The sequence below is a fragment of the Zophobas morio genome, unplaced genomic scaffold (assembly GCF_036711695.1).
Source record: "Zophobas morio isolate AGI-343-1 ecotype UQ-CSIRO unplaced genomic scaffold, CSIRO_AGI_Zmor_V1 ptg000008l, whole genome shotgun sequence".
Classification (NCBI taxonomy): Eukaryota; Metazoa; Arthropoda; class Insecta; order Coleoptera; family Tenebrionidae; genus Zophobas; species Zophobas morio.
Window position 1 is genome coordinate 10,182,331 of NW_026972113.1, and position 20,055 is coordinate 10,202,385.

The 20,055-nt window shown below is 37.1% G+C and overlaps 4 protein-coding genes across 4 annotated transcripts; 2 read left to right on the forward strand and 2 right to left on the reverse strand.

Moving 5' to 3' along the window:
- Positions 1-338: 338 nt before the first annotated feature.
- Positions 339-779, reverse strand: LOC135124841 (procathepsin L-like). The gene has a single exon (XM_064050064.1). It carries the CDS (start codon positions 777-779, stop codon positions 339-341), a length of 441 nt encoding a protein of 146 aa, XP_063906134.1.
- Positions 780-5,882: 5,103 nt separating this feature from the next.
- Positions 5,883-15,735, reverse strand: LOC135124842 (uncharacterized). The gene is made up of 9 exons (XM_064050065.1): positions 15,626-15,735; positions 15,238-15,576; positions 14,633-15,187; positions 14,393-14,451; positions 14,029-14,348; positions 10,425-10,566; positions 9,667-9,763; positions 6,549-6,896; positions 5,883-6,498 (listed from the first exon to the last, which is right to left on the reverse strand). The coding sequence occupies exons 1-9, from the start codon at positions 15,713-15,715 to the stop codon at positions 5,932-5,934; spliced, it is 2,517 nt and encodes an 838-aa protein (XP_063906135.1). The 5' UTR covers positions 15,716-15,735; the 3' UTR covers positions 5,883-5,931.
- Positions 15,736-16,219: 484 nt separating this feature from the next.
- LOC135125298 (procathepsin L-like) lies at positions 16,220-17,204 on the forward strand. The gene is made up of 3 exons (XM_064050765.1): positions 16,220-16,407; positions 16,457-16,582; positions 16,632-17,204. The coding sequence occupies exons 1-3, from the start codon at positions 16,342-16,344 to the stop codon at positions 17,163-17,165; spliced, it is 726 nt and encodes a 241-aa protein (XP_063906835.1). The 5' UTR covers positions 16,220-16,341; the 3' UTR covers positions 17,166-17,204.
- A 131-nt stretch (positions 17,205-17,335) lies between these two features.
- Positions 17,336-18,056, forward strand: LOC135124843 (testin-2-like). Its single transcript, XM_064050066.1, has 2 exons — positions 17,336-17,488; positions 17,535-18,056. The coding sequence occupies exons 1-2, from the start codon at positions 17,345-17,347 to the stop codon at positions 18,054-18,056; spliced, it is 666 nt and encodes a 221-aa protein (XP_063906136.1). The 5' UTR covers positions 17,336-17,344.
- The last annotated feature ends 1,999 nt before the right edge of the window (positions 18,057-20,055 follow it).

A 20,055-nucleotide genomic window follows, 5' to 3' on the forward strand; every position in this document is an offset into this window, starting at 1 on the left:
TCTCTCTTGTTGAAAATAAATCACTCTTTAGTAATTTAGTGATATAAGGCAGTGTTGCCAGTCGTGCGAAAATGGCTGATCAGTTTGATTGTTCCGCCGATCGACGCAAAATTTTGGAAGAAAATGCGAAACGAAGAACTTTTCTTCGTAATGTGTTCTTGAAAGAAGTTTCCGACCCGTTTAGACATGCCTCGGGGGAAGGAGGGACCGTGGTAAGTCGAAATGGTGTTATGTCATACCTAACCTAAAATAACTATGAAAATTTTACTTAAACATTGCGGGGGGATTTGCAATTTCGAGCGGTTTGTTTTGTTTCACATTATTTACAACGACAATCATTACAAAGATGGGTATGAAGCAGCAGTAGCGATACCGCAGTTGTTGCCGTGGTTGCGGATGTGTCTGTAGAAACCACTTTCGCCCCATTGCTGCCCCCAGGAGTTCTTGACGATCCAGTAGTTGTAACCGTCTTCGGAACCATACTTTACGACGAGGACACCGTGGTTGAGGTCTCTGTCGTTGCAAGTGGAGTCATACAAGACTCCCCCGCTGTAGAACTGGAGTTGGTCGGTGGCGTCAATGCCCACAGAAACCGGACCGTTGTTGGCGACGGCTTTAGCGAGAGAGTTTTCGTCTCCAGAGGGTAAATCATAGACCCCATTAATCTTAGTGACAGACTGGGAAGCGTTGAATCTGCACTTGCCAAGTTTGCCTTCGTACAGATAGTCACTTTCGCTCATGATACCATAGTCGTGGATGTAGTCAAAGGCGCTTCCCATACAAACTTAGTCTCCGCATTTCACTCCCTTAGCATTAATTTAATACAAAGTTTCACGCAAAAATTTAAATTTACAATAGATATACTTTTCTCATACAAACTTAACCAGTATTTTTCACCCCCTTAGGGGTTAAATCTCGGAAAATGCTTAAATACGTGTTTCACTATACATTAATACTAAATTCCATGTTAAAAATTTACAACAGAAATAATTTTCCGATATAAAGTTAGCCACCACTTTTCACCCCCTTAGGGGTTGAATCTCGGAAAATGTTCAAATACGTGTTTCATTACTTGTGTTGAAGAGCATTAGTACCAAGTTTCATGTACAAATTTAAATATACTCGTACAACAGAAATATTTTCCCATACAAACTTAGCCTCCACATTTCACCCCCTTAGGGGTCGAATTTTAGAAAATGCTTAAAGACGGGGTTCATTATTTGTGTTGAAGAACATTAATACCAAGTTTCACGGAAAAATTTCAATTTATTGTAGAAATATTTTCCCTAAGCAAACTTTGCCGCCCAAATTTAGACACCACTTTTCACCCCCTTAGGGGTCGAATCTCCGAAAATGCTTAAATACGTATTTCCTTATTTGTATTGAAGAGAATTAAAATATACCAGGTTTCACGCAACGATGTAAATTTACAGTAGATATATTGGTCCTATACAAATTTTATGACCCCTTTTTAACCCCCGTAGGGGATGAATTTCGTAAAATCGCTTCTTAAACGATGCCTCCAGTATAAAATGAACATTCTCAGCAAATTTCAACTTTTTAGCATTAGCGGTTTGGGCTGGGCGTTGATAGGTCAGTCGGGACATTGCCTTTTATATAATAAAGATTATATAATATAAAGATAAATAAGAATGACTAAACAGTATTAAGAATAATCACTGTAATGAAGAGGGGGTGGGTGGGCGGGGCTATTGCTTGTTTTAAAAAGATTCTATAGGAAAAGTTTGACTTAACCCCACCCACCCACCCGTTCTCTCATTTTTTTGGTAAATCACTGAACAGTATTAAGAGTAATCACTGGAATAAAGAGGGGGTGGGTGGGCGGGGCTATTGCTTGCTTACAAAAGATTCTATAGGAAAAGTTTGACTTAACCCCACCCACCCACCCGTTCTCTCATTTTTTGGTAAATCGCTGAACAGTATTAAGAGTAATCACTGGAATGAAGAGGGGGTGGGTGGGCGGGGCTATTGCTTGCTTACAAAAGATTCTATAGGAAAAGTTTGACTTAACCCCACCCACCCACCCGTTCTCTCATTTTTTGGTAAATCGCTGAACAGTATTAAGAGTAATCACTGGAATGAAGAGGGGGTGGGTGGGCGGGGCTATTGCTTGCTTACAAAAGATTCCACAGGTAAAAGCTTGACTTAACCCCACCCACCCACTCGTTTTCTCATTTTTTTGGTAAATGACTGAACAGTATTAAGAGTAACCATTGGAATGAAGAAGGGGTGGGTGGGCGGGGCTATCGCTTGCTTACAAAAGATTCCATAGGAAAAAACTTGACTTAACCCCACCCACCCACCCGTTCTCTCATTTTTTTGATAAATTACTGAACAATATTAAGAATAGTCACTGGAATGAAGAGGGGGTGGGTCGGCGGGGCTATTGCTTGCTTATAAAAGATTCCATAGGGAAAAGTTTGACTTAACCCCACCCACCCATCCGTTGTCTCATTTTTTGGTAAATGACTGAACAATATTAAGAGTAATCACTGGAATGAAAAGCGTGGGCGGGGCCAGTACCTGCTAGGATAAGATGGATTTTCACAAATGACGTATCCTCCAAGAAAATTAATTAAATTATTATAAGAAAAGACACTAGAGGCTCCAAAGCACTTTCCAATTCTATCCAAACATGAATACCTAGAACCTCAAGATTGTTTTAAATTTTCAAAAAAAAAAAAAACAAAACATGGTATATGTAGTCTTTTATTCGTAATAAGAAACTTAAAACCGTAATTTTTGTAAACAAATATAGACTTTGCAATTAAGGGGACTCGCTAGACGAGCTATAACATTTTTTTGGTTTTTTGTATGAAAAAATGATATTAATATTGATGTATCATAGATCAAACTGCAGCTTTTTTCATATTCTAGAGCGCAGAGACTAGTTCAATCAATTACAAAAATATGGCTGAGAAATATCGTAAAAAAAAGCAGCATTGTATGTTTTCTTTTCAAGTTTTTTGAGTCATACTCATAACCATCATAGAATCACTTGAAAATTCGCACATGGATAAAACATCACTTTTTACAGGCCGCAGAGTCATTAAATGTTTGTTAGTGGTACAATTTGTTTAAATAATAATGTGTTTATTAAAATGAAAATATACCACAAATTAATGCAAAATACGTCGAATAATTTTAACAGGAATATCAGAGATATCAGAATATCTATTGGTTAGCAGAGTTTTTAACAAAAACTAACAATTATTGAAAAAAATGGGTATCAATTCGACAGATTTTGAGCCGTTAGTTCAGTACTTTGCCTCTAGGAGCGCCACTAAAATTTACGGAAGCGACTTTCCAGGTAAAACCCTTATCGCCTGCTCTACCATAAGCTGATTGTTAGCGTTCTCGGCTGATTTTTCTAATTTATGGCAAGGAACTCAGTTTTATAACAAGCCACCAGGACTGGCCGTAGTAATCTATTTAACTTTTACGCAATGAGGTATTATCATAAAACCGAATTAAAACTCGGGAACTATAATATTTTTACTGCACTCAGGATCCTGAATTCAATACACATTATTACTAAAAATTCATTGTAATATTATTGTTAACATATATTTTACTTTGTTAATTAATAAAACTAATAAACATATTTATAATAATAATAAAAAAATATATAAAATACAGCTTTTGTTTAACACATATAAGTAGCTAAGTGTATCTACTACTAATCCCAGAAAGGAGGTGTTTTAAAAAAGCCCTACGTCCAGTAACTTCTCCCTGCATTGTTTACTCGAAAAAAGTGCTCGTATATGTTTTCATTTGCCGAGAGATCATTTTCAAAATATATTTATAATAAAAATATGCAAGTCTTGGTGATGAAAAATGTACTCCTAATAAATTATTAAAGTACATAAAAAAATAGAAACAAATTTTATTTATTTTAAAAAAATCTCTCGCAAAGGCAGGTTCCTCTTTCTTCTTGAATCAATTATTTCGGGCAATAATGCGCCAAAGTAAAATCTGCCAAGTTTATCTGGCATCTTTTTACATATTTCTTAGTTTTTTTCTATATTAATTCCTAAATAAACTTGTGAAATACCCGTAACAAGCATTTGTCCCTGGACTTGAAAGTAGTAATCATGATTTTTTTTAGTTTCAATTCACTCTGTGTCAATGTACAAAATTTGATTTTTTTTTCTAACCGCTTCTTCGGGAGTCAAATCTTGCGATTTTGAAGGGCATTTAATTTCGACTAATGCACTCATAATCCTCCAGAACCCTGTCTGGACTAGCAGCCAAGTAAGGAAATTGTTTTGAAATAAACAAGCCACACCGTTCAGTTTTTATATTTTTATTTAATTCAAAACACTTGACAGCTTTTTCCTCACTTTGTTGCCCATAGTATGTATGATTATTACCTCTAAATGTACTGTACAACAGAGACTTCACAGTTTTAGCTATTGCTTGCTTACAAAAGATTCTATAGGAAAAGTTTGACTTAACTACGTACTTACAACTAAGTTTGTAAATACCTCCAAAATTTGAAGCCGTAACCCTAATTTCTTTTGCCCAAATGTGCCTGTTGCCTAGTGTCTATTTCAATTTGGTCTAAATTCAAAGATAATTTTCTCAAAAAAACCTCTTTGGCTGTCACAAATGTTTCTACATCCATGTCAGGATTATCTAACAAATATTTAAACCATAATCGCAATCGGGACCAGCATACGTACATTTTTTTACGACATATTTCTTTTACGAATACTTTGTCTAAGACGAGCTTGTTTCATAGACGAACAATATTTTTTTGTTATTAAACCAGGACCGTATCATATTCTTTAGTAGTCGCACCGTCTAGAAGTGCTGAGATTCTCGCTCCTGAGATTATTGAGTTTTTTAGTATTAGTTAGTGTATTTAATTCATTATTTTTTTACCAAAGTGTTAATATCTTGAGTCCTCGATTTTTCGATTTCTAGATTTTCAATTTTTTTATTTTTCGACTTTTCGTAAGATTTTCAAATCTTTCCCATTTTCGATGTTTCGAATTGTCGATATATCGGAATTTCCAATTTTCAAAATTTGTTTTTTCAAGTTTTCGAATTTTTCTATTTTTCAATTTTTCGTTTTGATTTCTGGAATTTACAACTTTACATTTCGCTATTTCGAATTGTGGACTTTGCGATTTGTCGATATCCGAATTTTATTTTTTTTATTTTTCGATTTTTCAGTTTTTCCATTCTTCAGTTTTTCGATTTTTATTTTTTTAACTTTTCGATTTCTCGATTTTTCAGCTTCCGAATTTTGATTTTCCGATTTTTCACTTTTTCTATTTTTCAACGTTTTCGATTTTTGTTTTTTTTTCGATTTACGGATTCTGGAAGGATTTTTCGAATTTTAATTTTCCGATTTTTCAGTTTCTCCGTTCTTCAGTTTTTCGATTTTTCAGTCTTTCTCATTTTTGGTTTTTTGATTTCTCATTCCATTCATATTTTTTAGATTGGTAGCTCAAAAAAAATTAATGAATGGGTCAATACCCTTATTATTAGTATTACATTGCACCAACCCAATTTGATAGACACAAAATTTTGTAAAGTAAAGACTGGTTTGAAACATTAAATTTATATAAAGAAATATCGATTTTGCAATTAAGCTCCGCCCCATAATTGCAAGATCTATAGTTTCTTGCAAATAACCATGTTTTAAGTTTCTTGTTGTGAAAAGATGGCTACGTATATTAAAGAAAAGGCAAAATATAAGCCCCGCCCACCCGCCCTATCTCACTTCTGGTGATTTTTTTATTGGTCGTAAACCGAGGGGCGGAGCTTAATTGTAAAATCCTTATTTTTCTACAAGAAATTACAAAGCTGCATATCAAACTATATTTATTCATAGAACTCAAAATACAAAAAGCATTAAAAACTTAACCTACTTCTTCAAACTACGACCTCAGTAGCGACTTAAACCAGAGGATAACTGGCTTGAGTGGCAATTCCGCAATTATTATTGCGATTGCGGGCCATCAGGATGTACCCTCGAGCCCCCCAGGTCTCTCCCCACGAGTTCTTAACAATCCAGTAGTCGTTACCCTTGTTGTCGGTCCCATACCCCACAGCCAAGACTCCGTGGTCCAGCAGCTCCGCGCTGCACTCCGGCTCGTAGTACACCCCGCTGCGGTACTGCTGGAAGCTGTCGTTGCTAGCATCTATAGCGACCGAAATCGGTCCAACCGTAGCAACCGCCTTCTGGAGCGCATCCTCGTCGCCAGCCGCGATGTCCACGAAACCGCGATCCGTAGCCCCCTTGTTCTTGGGGTTGTAGTGGCACCGTTCGTCCTTAGCCTTATACGGGTACGACTTTTCGGTGTCGATGCCTTTGTTAGCCTTGATGTACTCGAAAGCGTAGTCCATCAGGCCGCCGTTGCAGCCCTGGTTGCCGAATTTTTGGGAGCAGTCCACGAGGTTTTGCTCGCTGAGGGACACCAGTTTCTTGGTTTTGCGGAAGTTTTGCCCCTCCAAGGAGCCCGTCTACGAAATGGCAAGATTTAATCATGCTTACACTTATTTTGAGTACTCACAGCGCTGAACGCCCAGCATGATCCACATTGTCCTTGGTCTTTTATTCCTGTAACCGCCCCTTTCTTCCTCCAGTCCACGGAGGCTGGGACTTCCACGTTAGCAGGAGGGATGAACGTGACGCCATCTTCTATCTCGCTTCCTCTCATTGCGGTTCTATTGAAACCGTTCATGATCTGGATGAACTCTTGGTGCAGCATGTCGGAGTATTTATTGATACCCATTTCGTAAGTGACCAATCCCTGGGCGTACAATTTGTTATGTTGGGCGACTTTGTTGGAGTTTTCCATGAAAATTTTCATGCGAAAGCGGTCTTCGATTTCGCTTGGGTATTGTTTGTTGTAAGTGAACTGCAAATAATTTCATATTCAAACATTTTAATTTAGTCAAGGCAAACATGACTGATGAAGATTATCTTGACAGGTTGTCAAATTTGATTAGTTGGTACTTCCCCCAGATATTTAATCCGCCAGTCAAACACAGCGTGTGTTCGGATGGTGATAACATAGATTAATATAGATGCAACATACAGGCTGATTTTGCAAAACCACCCTTATTGACATTGGAGTCCTCAACCGGCAAAGACAAGCCCCAAATTTAAGTAGTCGATGCCAATAAAAAAACTTGTTTCACAACTCGTTGCCTGAGAACTTGTTTGATCTACAAGCCAGAGTGCGCTCAGGCCAATGTCGACTCTAAGCGTTCAAAAGCGATTTGGTTGGTTTGGACTATAATAATTTCTGGTCGGTTTTTATAACGACCAAGTGAATATTTTTGGTATTTTAAACTAAGAATATTGTTGAAATCGTAATAACCCAATGGATTTTTTTCGGAAAAATATTTTGGAAACACTGTGTTCTATTTTGTATGAATTTTTAAATATTTTTAGTGACAATTTTTGTGGTTGTTTTCGATACACTGTATGAAATTAACAGTGAGAACAAAAAATGAAAAATTAAAATAATCGAAAATTCCAAAAATCGAGAAATCTAATAATCGAAAAATCGGAACCCTAAAAAATCGAAAAATGTAAAATTTAAAAACCGAATAACGAAAAATCGAAAAATCGAAACTTCCAAATTTAAAAAATCGGATAACTGAAAAATCGAAACATCGAAAAACTGGAAAATCGAAAAACCGAGAAATCGAAAAATCAAAAGATCAAGAAATCATGGGGTCGAAAAGTCGAACAATTGAGAATCCGAAATAGGTCAAAATCGAAAAGTTAAAAATTGAGAAATTGACAATCAAAATATGGAAACATCCAAATCTCGATAAATCGAGAAATCAAAAAACTTAAAAATTCGAAAAATTGAAAAATTGGGGGATTGAAAGACCAAAAGAACGGGAAAAGTGATGAAGTCCAAAAATCGAAAAATTGAGAAATCGACAAACAAAAAGTTAAAAGTTGAAAAATTGGAAAAGCGGAAAAATCAAAAAACGAAAAAATGGAAAACTGGAAAAACTGAGAAACCGAAATAGGCCAAAATAAAAAATTGAAAAACTGATAAATCGAAAATCTGAATAATCAAATCTCAATAAATCGGGAATGAAAAATTAACAGATCGAAAAATTGAAAAACTAAGAAATATTGAAAAATTAAAATATCAAAATATTGAAAAATCTAAAATTTAAAATCCAAAAATTGGAAAATCGAAAAAGCAAAAAGGTAAACACATCGAGAAATCCAGAAGTCAAAAACAGAAAAGCCGAAGAATTGAAATATTGAAAAATCCTAAAATTGAAATATCTAAAAACTGAAAAATCGAAAAATCGAAAAGTGAAATCAAAAAATAGAAACCTTAAAAAATCGAAAGATTGAAAAATCAAAAACCTGAAAAATCAAAAAATTAAAGAATTGAAGAACAGGAAAATCGAAACACTCGAAGGTCAAGAAATGGGAAAATCAGAACATCGATTTATTGAAAAATCGAAAATTTGACAAAATGACAATTGAAAAACAGAAAATCTATAACCGGGAAGTCGAAAAATCTAAAGATTAAGAAATCGAAACATTTGAAAAATTCGAAAAAGTGAAAAATTCAAATATCGAAGTACTGAACTCAGAAATCGAGAAATCGAAAAATCCAAAATTTAAAAATCGAAAAATTGAAAAATCGTAAAAGTAAAATAATCGACACATCGAAAAATCCAGGAGTCAAAAATCGAAAAGTCGAAGAATCGAAGTTTTTGAAAAATCCCAAAACTTAGATATCGAAAAACTGAAAAATGAAAACTTGAAAAATTGAGAAATTGTGAAATCCAAAAATTGAATAATAAAAATGAGTTAACTGAAAAGTCCCCAAACTAAAATTTCGAAAAACTGAGAATTCGAAAGTTGAAACATCAAGAAATTATGGTCGAAACCGGTTAGGATGTGTGTCAGATCACGGATCATGGCTAATAAATCAAATCGTTTCCGAACGCTTAGAGTCGACATTGGCCTGAGTGCGTTCTGGTCTGTAGATCAAACAAGTTCTCAGACGACGAACTGTAATTCTTGTGACCTGAATTAAAATGAAGGAAATAGTAAGCAGCTTGTAATATTCTGGTCAATTTGTCGAAAGTAAAACGCGTCGTTAAAAATATTATGACATTTTAGTTAATTTTATTCCTAGTTAGCAACAAACAGTGTTGCCAACATAAGACGAGGAGTCCTCAACCGTCATTAAATTTAAACTATTACGCTTCTCTATGTTCTCTGGTGATAATTTAGAAATGTAGGAATTTTACTGCAGCTGCTGTTGTGATAAGTTGTTTGAAATATTTATATCGAATGGGATGATACGTCTGCAGGGCAACACGCTGGTGAATCCCCGGTCTAGTTTTAGTTATCATTAGAATGTTAGTGGGATGACTCATCGTGGCGCCTTTTGATATTAAAAACTAAGTTCTTTTTCAAATGGCCTTCAGTTTATTAATCTTAATGTCACTGTTTACTTGTCCGGTATTTTAACGTGATATAATATTTGTTTAGCTGTAGCTTAATCTAAAGTTCGCAGATATTGACACAAAAGACGGTAGTGCCCCCAAATTCAGTCTTCTAGTCAAACAAGAAGTCATTGAAGTTTTTTTTTTCAATCAACAAGTTATAACTTGAAAATTCTTGAAAAAACTAACCTTGTAAGTGGCCCATTGTTCTTGTTCTAAGTTGGAAAACGACACTGCTTGGCTGCCAGTTACACAAACGGCTAGGAAAATTTGGAACTTCATTGTTCTGAAAAAAAAAACGAAATTAATAGCAAAGGTGGCACAAAATGGTGTAATAAAGCCACCAGTGGCACGGGAGTCAAAAGAAAAAGTTTAATTACCTCTTGTTGTTCGACTGTTCTGTTCACCTCGACCACAAAACAGAAAATGATTGAGAATAAAAAAATGGCGAGATTCAAATTGTAATGATGATTAAGAACCCCCTTCCACTGCGCCGCCAACTTGCAGAGCGTGGTTAATTTTTTTTCATCTGTTATTACCGCAAATGTGTGTAAATTAAAATTTCGCTGTTTTATGACTTCTGCAGACATCAATTTATGATTTTGTTGTCTCTCTTGTTGAAAATAAATCACTGTTAAGTATTTTAGTGATATAAAGCAGTTTTGCCAGTCGTGCGAAAATGGCTGATCAGTTTGATTGTTCAGCCGATCGGCGCAAAATTTTGGAAGAAAATGCGAAACGAAGAACTTTTCTTCGTAATGTGTTCTTGAAAGAAGTTTCCGACCCGTTTAGACATGCCTCGGGGGAAGGAGGGACCGTGGTAAGTCGAAATGGTGTTATGTCATACCTAACCTAAAATAACCAAAGCAAACTTTATTTGAAAATTGCGGTGTTGTTTCTTCGAACGAGTTGTTTTGTTTCACTTTATTTACAACGACAATCATTACAAAGAGGGGTATGAAGCAGCAGTTGCGATACCGCAGTTGTTGTTGTGGTTGCGGACGGGTCTGTAGAAACCACTTTCGCCCCATTGCGGCCCCCAAGAGTTCTTGACGATCCAGTAATCGTAACCGTCTTCGGAACCATACCCTACGACGAGGACACCATGTTATGTTATATATAAAGATTATATATAAAAATAAATAAAAATGACTGAACAGTATTAAGAATAATCACTGGAATGAAGAGGGGGTGGGTGGGCGGGGCTATTGCTTGCTTGCAAAAGATTCCATAGGCAAAATCTTGACTTAACCCCACCCACCCACCCGTTCTCTCATTTTTTTGGCAAATGACTGAACAGTATTAAGAGTAATCACTAGAATGAAGAGAGGGTGGGTGGGTGGGGCTATTGCTTGCTTATAAAAGATTCCATAGGAAAAAACTTGACTTAACCCCACCCACCCACCCTTTCTCTCATTTTTTTTGGCAACTGACTGAACAGTATTAAGAGTAATCATTGGAATGAAGAGGGGGTGGGTGGGCGGGGCTATTGCTTGCTTACAAAAGATTCCATAGGAAAAATCTTGACTTAACCCCACCCACCCACCCGTTCTCTCATTTTTTTGGCAAATGACTGAACAGTATTAAGAGTAATCACTGGAATGAAGAGAGGGTGGGTGGGCGGGGCTATTGCTTGCTTACAAAAGATTCTATAGGAAAAGTTTGACCTAACCCCACCCACCCACCCGTTCTCTTATTTTTTTGCTAAATGACTGAACAATATTAAGAGTAATCACTGGAATGAAGAGGGGGTGGGTGGGCGGGGCTATTGCTTGCTTACAAAAGATTCCATAGGAAAAAGCTTGACTTAACCCCACCCACCCACCCGTTCTCTCATTTTTTAGGTAAATGACTGAACACTATTAAGAGTAATCATTGGAGTGAAGAGAGGGTGGGCGGGGCCAGTACCTGCTAGGATAAGATTGATTTTCGCAAATGAGATCCCTCTAAAAATAGAGGGCGGGTGGGCGGGGTTAGTACTTCCCAATCTAAGACTGATTTTGGCAAATGAGATACCTTCCAAGAGAGGGCGGGTGGGCCGGGCTAGTACCTGCTAAGATAAAACTGATTTTGGAAAATGAGATACCCTGTAAGAAAAAAGAGAGCGGGTGGGTGGGGCTAGTATTTGTTAAGATAAGACTGATTTTAGCAAATGACGTATTCTCCAAGAAATTTAATCAAATTCTCTCCAAACAGGAATACCTAGAACCTCAAGATTGTTTTAAATTTTCAAAAAAAAAAACGGTATTCGTAGTCTTTTATTCGTAATTAGAAACTTAAAACATGTTTAAAATGGTAATTTTTTGTAAACAGAGATAGACTTTGCAATTAAGCTCCGCCCTCTTGGCTCACGACGAATAAAAAAATCATCACAATTGAGACAGGGCGGGTGGGCGGGGCTTATATTTTACCTTTTGTCTTCTTAATATACATAGTCTTCTTTTCACAACAAGAAACGTAAAATATGTTTGGAATGGCAAATTCTCATAGACAATTGTGGAATTTCAATAACTTAACACTTGTTATTTTTATCCAATTGGTTTTAATTATTTAAACTTATGTAGATTTGTGCGTCATCATAAACCTGTCAATTTTTGGTTAAAATATTTAATTAAACTTAGGATTATTCGATATACATATGAATGAGATATTTATGCCATCAAATGGAAAAAAATGCATAAACTCACCTCAAAACTACAATATATTGAAAAAGATTTAAAAAAGTGCAAAGTGTAGTAGAAAAATCTGAACTCCAAATTCATTTTTTCTAGAAGTTATTTAACATTTTTACCTTATCAACAGTCACTTAAATTATCTTATTGTATACAGTTTCGTTTGTGATTTAGAAATTCGAAATAAAGCACATAGCTTAATTACACGAATTTAAAAAAATACTTGTTCATATTCATTTGATTTCTTTATTTTTCAGTAAACTTAAAATGCAGTTTCGTGCAGTTTAATTAACATACGGTGATTCGGTGTAAATGACGAATGTGATTTGTGGTTGCGGCAACCCGAAATACATTATTCATTTATACCGTGATTCACACTATAATTTCAAAAATATCACAAATCCACGAAGTTTGTTACACATTGCATTTAAAATAAAAGCTGACGGAAATAATTCTCTGAAAAACGGGTTCACGAATCCATCGTGGATTTTCTTGGACGTAATAATGTAAATTATGTTTGTTTACATTACAATTGTTGATAAATTGTCGAACAAAATTGTAAAATGGGAAGTAATATTTTGGAAAGTTAATTTCTCGTAGTTCGTGAACTAACTGTATATGATACGGGTGGAACTTGTTAGCCTCTAACATTCGTCAAGTAGAAGATTGGCTTATGCCAATTTAATATAATTTTTTTTCTTACGGCTTGAATTTGAACATTTATTCTCGAATGATTAGTTTGATTTTCATCGTACTGAATATTACCCACTGTGTTTTGTTTTACGTGATATGGGGGTTGAATTAGTTTGAATTTCTTTTTGAAAAATCTGTTATCTCAATATCTTCTACCAAAAAATGTTTCAATGTTAAGCAAGTTATTAATCGCTTTGTATTTGGTGTTATCTGCTTCGATTTTTAACAAATTTCGCGTAAGGATGACAAAGCGTTTCAAATCATCCTTATCAGACAAGTACTCTGTTGTGTCTAGGCCAAAATTTATTTAGTTCATTCCACGTTTCAAAGCATTCCTGAAATTTTGGAAATATTTACAATTTTGAGTCTCACAAGATCTCCGATTAAAAAAAAAGGTATGCAGAGGGTTTAATTACACTTTTTAACCCTTAAAAAGTTAAAAACTACTATCTTGTTTTCATTTGTGAATTTTTCTAAAAATTACTGGATCTTCATTTTACCAAACATTCAAAATTTTTATAACCGAGATTTTCAATGTTTTCAAAATTTTCGTTACTGAAGTTGTGCCTGAGTTTTGGATACCTGAGATGACAAAAGTGAATCTCTGGTCGTTAAGGTTTTCCGAATTCGCAAAATTTTTTAAATTTTCAAAATTTGTCCGAACGTCAAAATCGTCGATGTTTAAAAAAATTTCTTTGAAACATCATAGATTCCTTCAAAGAGTTTAAACTTAAGTATGTTAAAAATGTATTTAGTTCAATCCACGTTTCAAAGTATTTCTGAATTTTGGAAATCTTTACAATTTTTAGAATCTCACAAAGTCTTCGATTGAAAAAAAAGTCTTTGCGAAATGTACAGAGGGCTTAATAGAAGTTTTTAACCCTTAAAACATTAAATACTACTTCTAATTTTCAAATTGTTTTCAAATCACAGAAATTTTTAAAATTTGGAAGATTTTCGAAATTTAAATTCTCGAAATTTTGACGAGTTACATCAGAGTTTTATATAGCCAGGTTATTAAAAACCAATTATTTGTTAATCGCCATCAAGATTTTCCAAAACTTCAGAATTTTTGGAATTTTTGAAATAAAAATTTCAAAGTTTAATCAAGTTTTTAATTAGGTGAACCCTTCAGCATCTTTTTTGCGTTTCTTAGCTGATACTTACTGCACTAAAAGTCCAAGACGACCCACAGTCCCCCCGTCTTTAATATCACTTATTACGTTTTTGGTCGTCCAGTCAACTTCGTCATCGACTGGTTGCTTGGAAGGAACGTATCGTCTGCGAAATTTTCCAGGCACTTGTGTTTCAGGAGCTTTAGTCCGATTTACGAACGCAAGAAATTCATCAGCTGTTAAATCCCCGAACTTATTAATCGCTTTGTAATAACTAACTTCGTCATTTTTGTATTTGGTGTTGTGTGCTTCAATTTTCGCCAGATTTTGCGTAAAGATGACAAAGCGTTTCAAATTGGTTATCTGACAAGTACTCTTTGTTGTGTTTGGCCTAGAAACAAATGATGGAAGGGGTCTAAATGTGGTGAAAATTACCTTGAAATTAGCCCATTGGTCTTTGATGGTACTTTGAGGGATCGCAGTCGCGAGAGCGACTACACTTACAATTAAGACAACTGTAATCTTCTGGTGTCAGGGCACTAATTCGTCTCCTTATATGCACCATAGTCAATATCTTATCGTTTGAAAGGCGCAACTTAGTAAAAGTGACTTGTTGAAAATTTCAAAATTTTATTATGTATTAATTACATCGTAACATTCTGGAAGATTTGTTTACAAAGATGGGTATGAAGCAGCAGTTGCGATACCGCAGTTGTTGCCGTAGTTACGGATGGCTCTGTAGAAGCCACCTTCTCCCCAGCCACCTCCCCAGGAGTTCTTGACGATCCAGTAGTCGTAACCACCTTCGGAACCATATCCTACGACGAGGACACCATGGTTGAGGTCTCTGTCGTTGCAAGTGGAGTCGTAGATGATGCCCTGGCTGTAGAATTGGAGCTCATCGGTGGCGTCAATAGCCACAGAGACGGGTCCATTGTTGCCGACAGCGTTGGCAAGAGAGTTTTCGTCTCCAGAGGGCAGATCGTAGTATCCATTGATGCTGGTGACCGATTGAGAAGCGTCGTATCTGCAGTTGTCAAGTTGGGCTTCATAGGGGTAGGCGCTTTCGCTCATGATACCATAGTCATAGATGTAGTTGAAGGCGCTGTCCATCCAACCACCGTCGCAAGCAGCATTACCATACCCAGTAGAACAGTCAATCAAGTTCTGTTCACTGAGCGAGATGAGTTGTCCGCGATTGATGGCGAGTTGCCCTTCCACGGAGCCAGTCTGCGAAAAAAATCAACACTACTCAAACCCTCGAGAATGTTCCTACTCACGGTGCTGAAACTCCAGCAGGATCCGCATTGTCCCTGGTCCTTGACTTCGGTGACGGCGTTGCCTCTCCAGTCGACGTCGGCGGCGGCGGGTTTCTTGGAAGGCACCCACTTCTTGGCCAGTTTCTCGTTCTTGACGGGCTTGGTGGCCTTGCCGCGGTTGACGTAAGCCAAGAATTCCTCCTTGGTCAGGTCACCGAATTGGTTGATGGCTTTGCTGTAGGTGACTTCTCCTTTAGCGTATTTGGCGTTGTGTTCCTCGATCTGGGCCAGGTTGTCTTTGAAGATGACCAGACGGCGAACTTCCTCCAAGGGGTTGCTGTATTGTTTCTTGTGGGTCAGCTGGAGGAGGCGGTTAGTAGGGGTATTGAACAAAAATTAAGCGTCTTACCTTGAAATCAGCCCATTTTTGGTGGAGGGCCGATTTGGGGGCTGCCAAAGTGGCGACGATTACCAAAGCTAGAACGATGAAGGTCTTCATGGTGTCTGACGAAACGCTGGCACAGTCAGCCTTTTATACCAAATTTTATCTTTGATTTTTGCAACGGGTTATGGATTTGAGAAGTGGTTTTTGTTCAAATTTTTTTATCGCAGACGGTACTTGAAAAACAATCGAGGAATTGAAAAAATTGTGGAGGACTTTGGTCCTTGCAGAGTTTAGTGTGTTGTGTACCTATTTTTAGTATTTTAACTTATCCAGGAAAATTGCACTAGCTCGTGTAATGTTGGTTGCCTACATTAACAATTCATTTGTTACATTCTACGTCATCTTTCGCCACGATTTGGTTTATTATTACCACGGATTATCATAAAAGCGGCCTTTTTGCTAACCCACCATTGCTTTGTAACAACGATCATTTTCCTGTTTGTTACAAACAAATTGTTGCCAGCCGGAAATTAAAAACAAATAAAATAGTTGCAATTTATTTCAAGTATAATACACTATTTTGTTGTCTCTCCAGATATGAATTTAAAAACATTCAAGTGTGGTCTCTGTAAAAACGTTAAACAATCGATCGCCTGATTGATAATCGAGTGAATTGTTCGAAGATAAAATTTTTAAAACGGATCATCGTATCTTATTTATTCGGTCGTTGAAAAGTCAGGATGAAGCTGTCGGTTCTTTCGTTCGCACTATGCCTCGTAGGGGTGCTTTCAATCCCCAATCCTAAGGTGAGTGTTCCTGGAATAACCCCCCAAAATAAAAAAAAAACTTAAATAGGAACATCGTCGCATTTTTAACCCCGATTTCGTTGCGGACATTCCCGATTCCGTCGACTGGAGGGAACAAGGAGCCGTCACTCCCATCAAAAACCAAGCTCTTTGTGGGGCTTGGGTCTACAGTGTCGTATGTATCCAACCCCGATTCCAAATTCGCACTACCCTGACTCTTTCAGACCGGTGTTCTCGAGGGCCAAAATTTTTTAAAAAATGGTGAACTCGTTCCGTTGAGCGAGCAAGAACTGGCCGATTGCGCAACCCAAGATGGTTGTAGTGGAGGAACCGTCGAGGAGGGCTACGAATATGTGATAGCCCATGGTCTGGCATCCGCAGCGGATTACCCAGGCCCCAGCGATGGGACTTGCCATCGAGGTTCCATTCCTTCCACAGTCACAGAAAGTGACTACGTTACGGTAGAACACGACGAAGAGACTCTTCGGCAAGCCGTTGCCACGATTGGTCCAATTTCTGTGGCCGTTAACGCTCTACAGTGGGAGTTGTACGTCGGTGGGATTTTGAAATGTGAGGATTCGGAGACTTTGAACCATGGGGTGCTCCTGGTTGGGTATGGTAGCGAAGATGGGGTGGATTATTGGTTGCTGAAGAATTCGTGGGGCGAAGCCTGGGGCGAAAATGGCTACATTAGGGTGGATAGGACCCCTGGGGCCGATTGCGGAATAACTTTGGCAGCTACATATCCAGTTGTTTGAAATTGATTACTATTATTAAACCGCATTGTTACAATTTTAGTTTTTTTTTTATATATAAAAATAGAACACTGTTACTATCTCCAGATGCGAACTTACTCGTAAAAACAGATAATCGCGTGATTCGTTTTAAGATTAATCTTCCATCACAAACAAACCAGTCTCAATTTTTGCAAAGCAAAATGAAACCGTTACTAATTTGCGTCCTCGGCTTGTTGTCCGTCTCGACTTTCGCCCTCCCCGATTCCGTCGACTGGAGAGACCAAGGCGCCGTCACCCCAGTCAAAAACCAAGGCCTTCTCGATTCACCTTGGCTCTTCAGCGTCGTACGTATCCAACCTCCCTTATTTCCAATTACAACCAAAATTGTAGACCGGCGCTCTCGAGGGGCAAAATTTCCTAAAAACCGGCCAACTCATCGCGCTGAGCGAGCAAGAGCTAGCCGATTGCGTCAGCGTGAATGGTACGACCGAAGATGCCTACAAGTACGTGATCGGGCACGGGCTGGCGGCCGATGCGGATTACCCCCATCTTGACGACGGTAGTTGCCATCGCGAGTCGATTGCGTCAGCGGTCACTGAAATTGCGTACGTTGAGGTGGACTACGACGAAGAGGTGCTTCGGAGGGTGGTGGCCGCGGTGGGTCCGGTGGCGGTCGAGGTTAATGCGCGTGCGTGGACCACGTACGCTGGCGGGATTTTCAAGTGTCGGAGACCGGTGCCGACGAACCATGGGGCGCTGCTGGTGGGGTATGGGAGCGAAGATGGGGCGGATTATTGGTTGGTGAAGAACTCGTGGGGGGAGGAGTGGGGCGAAGGGGGGTATATTAGGGTTGAGAGGAGTATTGAGGGGGATTGCGGGATTACGTTGTATGCTACTTATCCTGTTGTTTGAGGTTAATGATGATTAAATCGTATGATTATGAAGTGGTTTAAATAAAACCACAACCTAAATAAGCTAATTTTTCGAAAAGGAACAAATACTGTTATGTGCTTGTGAAGAAATTCATTATCTGGTAGAAAACTGGTTCTTATATGGCAATTAAAGAACATAATTTTCGTTTTATAAAGTAATAAAACAACTGGGACGCTAATAAATAAATTATAGCTAAATGTTTTGCCTGACTTTTTAGTAATTGGTGATGTCAGTGAAGAAATACATAGAAATCTTCAAAATTTTTCTGGTCGTCAGAGTGCAAGTATTCATAAAACGTGTCTGCTTCATCGGTTATATACAGGGTGATTTTTTTTCTATTGGAATGAGCAAACTGAGTGAAGCTAATAAAAGATCTAATGCGAACTAAAATTTTGGTACGCGCGCTACTTTGGAGATACAATTAAAATTTTTAGTGAGAAATCAAAGTTTTGAGAAATCTATAATTTTGGGCGGAAAACCCGAGTTGATGCATTGTTGAAAATTAATAATAAATTTAACTCGTTAGGTAAAATTTTCAAATCTTGATATCGTGGACTTCAAACAGTCGGGAATATCTTAAAAAAATCAAAATTTTTACTCAGAAATTATAATTTTTGAAGAAAGTTCATAATTTTTCGAGAAAATAAGATTCGAAAGACAAATTTTGAAAAAAATCAAAAATTGTAGACGAAAACCCGAGCTGATGAATTGTTGAAAATTAATAAAAGGTGAAAATCTTTGGGTAACATTTTTGTAGAAAATATGATGACTCAAAAAACCAAATTTTGAAAAAAAACTTGAACCGTGGGAGAAAACTCGAGCTGAAGGAATCATGAGAATTAATAAAAAATGAAAATTTTTGGGAAAATTTTCAATGCGTGATTTTGAATAGAACGTCAAGTTCTTCAAAAATTGAAACCAAATATTAAGCATTCATATTTTTTAGATTTGCATATACAGTGTGACTCAAAAAAAAATGAATCAGTCAGTTTATTATTGATCAAATTAAGAACGAGCCACCCCATTTTCTGGTAAAAATAAAATAATGTAAGGTAAGAATTGTAATAACAACATTCAACTGTCTACGTGACATTCTTCCGATGTATAAACATCAACTTTTTAAACACTACGCATATTGCTTAAGGGAACTCGCTAGACGAGGTATAACATTTTTTTGGTTTTTTATATGAAAAAATGATACTAATATAGATGTATCATACATCAAACTGCAGCTTTTTTCATATTCTAGAGCGCAGAGACCAGTTCAATCAATTAAAAAAATCTGGCTGAGAAATATCGTAAAAAAAGCACCATTGTATGTTTTCTTTTCAAGTTTTTTGAGTCATAACCATCATAGAATCGCTTGAAAATTCGCACATGGATAACACACCACTTTCTGCAGGGCGCAGAGTCATTAAATGTTTGTTAGTGGTACAATTTGTTTAAATAATAATGTGTTTATTAAAATCAAAATATACCACAAATTAATGCAAAATACGTCGAATAATTTTAACAGGAATATCAGAGGAAAATTAATGATCTATTGGTTTGCAGAGCTTTTAACAAAGACTGACAATTATTGAAAAAAATGGGTATCAATTCGACAGAATTTGAGCAGTTAGTTCAGCACTTTGCCGATAGGAGCGCCACTAAAATTTACGGAAGCGACTTTCCAGGTATAACCCTTATCGCCTGCTCTACCATAAGCTGATTGTTAGAGTTCTCGGTTGATTTTTCTAATTTATGGCAAGGAACTCAATTTTATAACAAGCCGCCAGGACCGGCCGTAGTAATCTATTGTTAAGGAAATTAACTTTTACGCAATGAGGTATAGTGCTGCAATTGCTGGTTCGTTTTTATGACTGCATCCTATTGTAAAGGAGTTAAGTGTTCCACAATAGGCCCCTGCCGCAAGTAATCCAGCGGTTATAAACCATCAAGGAACCAACTGTCTACACTACACAGAGCCGTATGCGCC